The following is a 5,306-nucleotide window of genomic DNA, read 5'->3' on the forward strand; positions in this document are numbered from 1 at the left end:
CAACAGATATTTATAAACTACTTACTATGTGCTCAGTACTCTTCTTAGCTCTAGGAATTCAAACACAGCAGGTCTGAACCCTAAGAAATAATAGCATATTTTATAAAATGGGTTCCTGGTCATCCTATGATTTTCAGAGATGCAGATGGTATTCAGGAAGACATGTGGGGCTATTTAATGTGGCCTAGGTCAGGAGGGGCTCAGTAAAGAATTCCTAAGGAAGGAAAATTCTGGACTGTTTCTTACAGGATGTTTCTTCAATAACTAAACTTGCTCTAAGGCAGCCATCAGGGAGAGGAGGCAGTAGGAACACGAGCACTTGGTGTGACTTGGCCAGGTGTGGGTGGGAAACTCTGTCAATTTATTGTCATTAAAGGAGCATCACGTGGCAGACAAAAGTTGAGGCTGGGGAGAGAACCAAAGTCAAGTGATCATGGGCAGTTCACTAAACTATGAACTCAGAGGCTAGAGAGATGGCCAGTGGTTAGGAGCACTGACTGCTCTTACAGAGACCCAAGTTTGATTCCCAGCACCCACATGGTGGCTAACAACCATAACTCCAGTTCCAGGGGATCTGACGCCCCCTTTTGTCCTCCATAGGCATTGCACGACATGGGTACACTTACACACATGCAGGCAATGCACTCAAACACATAAAGTAAAAATAATCAAATATTAAAAATAAAACTATGAACTCAGACAGTATACCATAAGTGACATTCATTTAGTGAAGGGATACATGTCAGAAGTGAATGTGAGATTTCAGAGTCACCCGTTTGACCTTGTGAAGAACAGAATTGAGAAGCAAAACAAGAGTTAGGAAAACCAATGAAGAGACGGTTGCTATGGCACCAGCAAGAGATGAAGGCCTGAACCAGGGCAGTTATAGGAAGGGTGGAAAGAAAGGGACTGATTGGAGCCTGATTGGAGAGATGAACTGACTGAGTTGGTGATTAATTGGGCTTGTTGAGTAAAGACCCCTCCCCGGCCAAAAAAAAAAAAAAAAGAAGGCCTCTGAAAGGATGGGGGTGGGGCATCATCTGAGAGTTTAGAAATGCAGACCAAACTTGGAGGAAGGAAATAAGTTCCTTTCCAGTTGGTTTGAGGGGTGTCTGACTCAGTTAGGGGATGCCAAACAACAGGTAGCTGAAGATGTGTATAAAGCTTGGAGTGGGTAAGGAAAGAGGGTGAATGGACTGTATTAGAAACTGATTGGGTAAAGGTCACTACGTGATGCCACATTGCAGTTATGCCTAAATAAAGACAGTCTGACTCTGAGCATGCATTTTAGCTAAGACCTGAACTTCTCTGAATACCTGTTCGTTCAAATTATTCTCAGAACTGTGTTTTAGAACAAGAGCTCACTCTTTCATTGAAACCTTATATCTAGTATGAAATAAGGACGTGAAAGTGGAGCCGTATCAGAGGATTATGTCCCTTCTGATCCCCTACTGAATAAAAGACACACACAATCACAAGCACACATTATCAATTTAATCTCATCTATTGTTTGCAACACGCATGGGATAATCTGTTGCTTTCAACAAATATCAGCTGTTTATGACACTTGATATGCAGAGCATCCACACATACAATCATACATTGTCATGGGTCATAGGCAAGGCAGAATCATGAGCTCTATGTTCAGGTTCAAGAGGAGTTCATGGCTCAGCAAGCTCATCTGCAGTATAAACTAGCTAAAACAAGATTAACTTTTTGGTTGCAAGGTTAAGTAAAAGTCACTTGTCCAGAGTATGTCCATATTGTAAAAGTCATTGCCGCAGTGGGAATAAAATTGCAAATATGGAGTTTGGGACAGCGAGCTAGACCAGTTCCCTAGGAAACACTAGCACATACTGAGCTGGCAATGAAGGGGGAGCACTCTGGGCGACAGAGCAGAAGGGTTGGGAGTGTGGGGAGAACCTGCCCTGCTTACACATAGCTTCCCGAAGGCCCTCTACCCTCACCTCCCAACCACCTCACCTTGGACACCCCTCTCTCTTGCACCACAGCCATTGTGTTTGTCCTGAACAGAAGTTTTCATAATTATAAATCATCCCCTGGATTTGTTCATATTTATAATCTGCCTCCGTATTTTAGAGTATGAACTTCCTGAGATCAGGGATCAGATCTTAATTCTAAAGAAAGCTCCAGGACCTAGTCAGTGCCTGGCAAATGTAGTTGCTCAGTAAACAGCTGCTCAATAATCAATATGAATTTAAGAAACTAAAAATTCATGTCTCAGTATTCTAGAGGCCACAAAACTTCAAAGAATGTCACTTGTGAATCAAGTTCTCTGTGTAATGTTTAAAGTCTGAAACATGTTTATGTGTATATGTTTTTTATTTCATGGGCAAAAAATTAAATTCCTGCCAGTTTTGTCTATAAATCTTCCACTTCTCCTCTGTATAACATATAGCTTCTGGATCCTTGGAGAAAGGAGAAATGCGCTAAGAACAGACTTGGCTTGTTAGCTCATAATTGCTGGCTAAGAGGTAGCATTTATTGCTTGTTAAAGCTCTGCCAGGAGGCTGGCCGAGCTCTCAAAGTCCTTGCCAAGCATGCAGGAAGCTCTGGGTTTGAGCCCTAACAATGAATAAACTAGGTGTGGTGGCCTGTAATTCTAGCACTTGGGAGGTGGAAGCAGGAGGATCAGAAGTTCAAGGTCAAATTGGAAAGAAAGCCCAGTTGGTAAAGTACTTGTTATATAAGAACAAAGATCTGAGTTAGAGCCCCAGCACCCTCATAAAAATACCCAGCATGGTGGTGTGCGTTTATAATCTTAACACAGGTGAGATGGAGACAAGAGGCTCCCTGAGGCTCACTTGCCAGACAGTCTAGCCTAATAGGTAAGTTCCAGGTCAGGAAGAGACTTTGACTCAAAATAGTTGAAGCTGTCCTCTGGTCTCCAAAACACGTGCATACACATACACACACATACAGAAAAAAAGTTCAAAGTCATCCTTGGTCACATAGAGTTCCAGACCAGCCTGAGCTACTTGAGACTATACCTCAAACAAACAGCAACAACAAAAATAGCAACAAAAAATTCTCTCTCTCATCTCATAGCTGGGCAGAGGATCAGGCTGCCTCATGAACATCTGTCTGGTTATTCAAACAGGGATGGACATTGTGATGTGAATGTGGTTACCATGTAGAGTTTTCTTTCGGTAACAGTTTTTTCTGGAAAGTTTTATAAGAAAATGCAGAGGCTGAGCTTAAAACTTACATAGCTTTACATGTATATATTATATATTACTACTTTTAAAAACATTTTATTTTTATTCTTATGTATATGAGTGTATTGCCTGTATGTATGTAAGTGCACCCATGTTGTGCAACGCTCGTGGGGGTCAGAAGAGGATGCTGGATTCCCTGGAACTGGAGCTATGGACTGTTGTTAGCCATCGTGTGGGTGCTGGGAATCAAACCCAAGTCCTCTGCAGACTTGCTGGCTCAGACCCACTCTCCTGACATTAATGTGTGTTTGACTCTTAGTAGGTAGACTTGTTCTGGATGTTTGGATCCCCATACCCCACTGCTGTTCTTTCTCTCAGTTTTTGTAAGCCATGGTAAAATCATCAATAGCATCAACTCCAAAGCATTCTCAAGAAATCTTCTCAATCCACCAACTCAGTTGCCCAGGGAAACAAACTGGTGATGTCACAAGGCATCACACCCCCAGTTCTCTTTTAGTCCCCTCCTGCACAGGCTGAGGTAGAGTCCTGCCCTTTGCTCTCCCAACCCAACTATGTCTTGTACTCCTCCAGGGCAGTACAGAGACACTTTCTCCCTCAACCCCCAGCCATGTCTACACTACATGTGGCTTCCTGGCCACAGCTGTCTTCCTGGGCTTCTTCCTTCCCGACACAGAAAGGCCTGTGCAAATGGAATGTCTTGGAATGCTTAGTTCTCTGGAGGAAGGAGGGAGGGGAGATAAAGAGAGAATCCCAGAATCCTGTGGCTCTGTTCCTAGAGGACCAAAGGCTGTTTTCAGCTTGACAGGACCCGAGATTTCAGGAGCAACATTACAACACCTCTTTCCTTATCTTAAACACATCAGAGTCTATCTCCTGGTTTTTAAAAGGAGCTCTCATTCCTTTGAGAGATGCCATTGCTCCTTCTGACCACTCTGACCCAATGGAAAGACAACTAGAGGCATGATTGTTTTTTATTTAGATAACATTTATAATAGGTCATTTAATGTGCCACCGCCAAGTTCAAAGTGCAGCTCATACTCACCTCAAAGCCTGATGTTGCAATGTATGCAGATTATCTGAAAACAAGCAATAATCTTTTCTCCCAAGTTTTCAAGGAAAAGCTCCTAAGAGAAAAGTGAAATCCAGTTTGTGCTGATACACTCAACCACAGGGTGTGTGTATGTTCGTGTGTTTACAGATCTTCAGCCTTCGTAGAACTTCGGCTCCGACTCTCAGGGTTCCAGAGGGACGGAAGACTGAGTATTTACACTCTCTGATCCATGGAAGACAAGACGAAAACATCTACTTGCATCTACCACTTCCTTGTTTTGAATTGGTATATTTTCCTCAGTTATTACATCCCAAATATTGGAAAAGATGAGAAACTTTTAAAAGACTTTCATGATGGTGGACATTCAAAGTACTTGACTCTCCTTAACCTGGTAAGTCTGTATGGCCATATCTGAAACCAGTTTATTTATCAGTAATATCAGAGCCTCTCCACACTTCACCTCTGTATTTTCCCTTCCACAGAATCCCCTTGTCTTCCTTTTTTATCACTGGTGAGTTTGGGGCTTCCCTATTACTTAGCAGTTTGTTCTAAAGAACCCAGTTTGAAAACTATCTGTAGGTACTGGGTTGTCGAATTGTTAAATGCTCTTTTGGAAAGAAACTTATCTTAGAGCCCAACATGGGACCAAAGCAATAGTTTCCCCATGGAGATGACTATAAATGTAGGAGGAATTTTGAACTTTGCTTGGGAAAGTCTGAAGAGAAGGCAGAGTAACGCGTGTTGTGTAGGAAGTGTGACTTCCAACGGAGGAATAATGCCATTTTACAGCACACACTGACTAACAGATTTATCTCAGAAAAGCAAACACATCTTGCCATGTTCAGCTCCCACTACAATTTTTTATAGGCTCAAATTCCATCTGAAAGGGGAGATCACCTCGCTGAACAGCAAATACACAGTTTCAACTATTTTAATTAAAACCAATCTTAGAACTTAATCCCCTCTTGTCTTCCTCACCTGGCTGACCACATACTGATGAATGGAGTCTGAATGAATGGGAGAGAACAGACTTATAAAAAGTATTTGGGCATTTT

General features: G+C 42.3%; 1 protein-coding gene across 2 annotated transcripts in view; it reads left to right on the plus strand.

The window, feature by feature from the left end:
• Window positions 1-4,255: 4,255 nt before the first annotated feature.
• The window catches only part of Adtrp (androgen dependent TFPI regulating protein), a 73,052-nt gene continuing 72,001 nt past the window's right edge, over window positions 4,256-5,306 (plus strand). For both annotated transcript variants that reach the window (XM_008831679.2, XM_029562831.1), the window contains exon 1: window positions 4,256-4,642. In XM_008831679.2, the coding sequence (XP_008829901.1) occupies window positions 4,481-4,642 (162 nt within the window). In that variant the 5' untranslated portion in view covers window positions 4,256-4,480. The remainder of the gene's footprint in view (window positions 4,643-5,306) is intronic.

This window comes from Nannospalax galili, unplaced genomic scaffold, assembly GCF_000622305.1.
Source record: "Nannospalax galili isolate Female #2095 unplaced genomic scaffold, S.galili_v1.0 scaffold72, whole genome shotgun sequence".
NCBI classification, from domain to species: Eukaryota; Metazoa; Chordata; class Mammalia; order Rodentia; family Spalacidae; genus Nannospalax; species Nannospalax galili.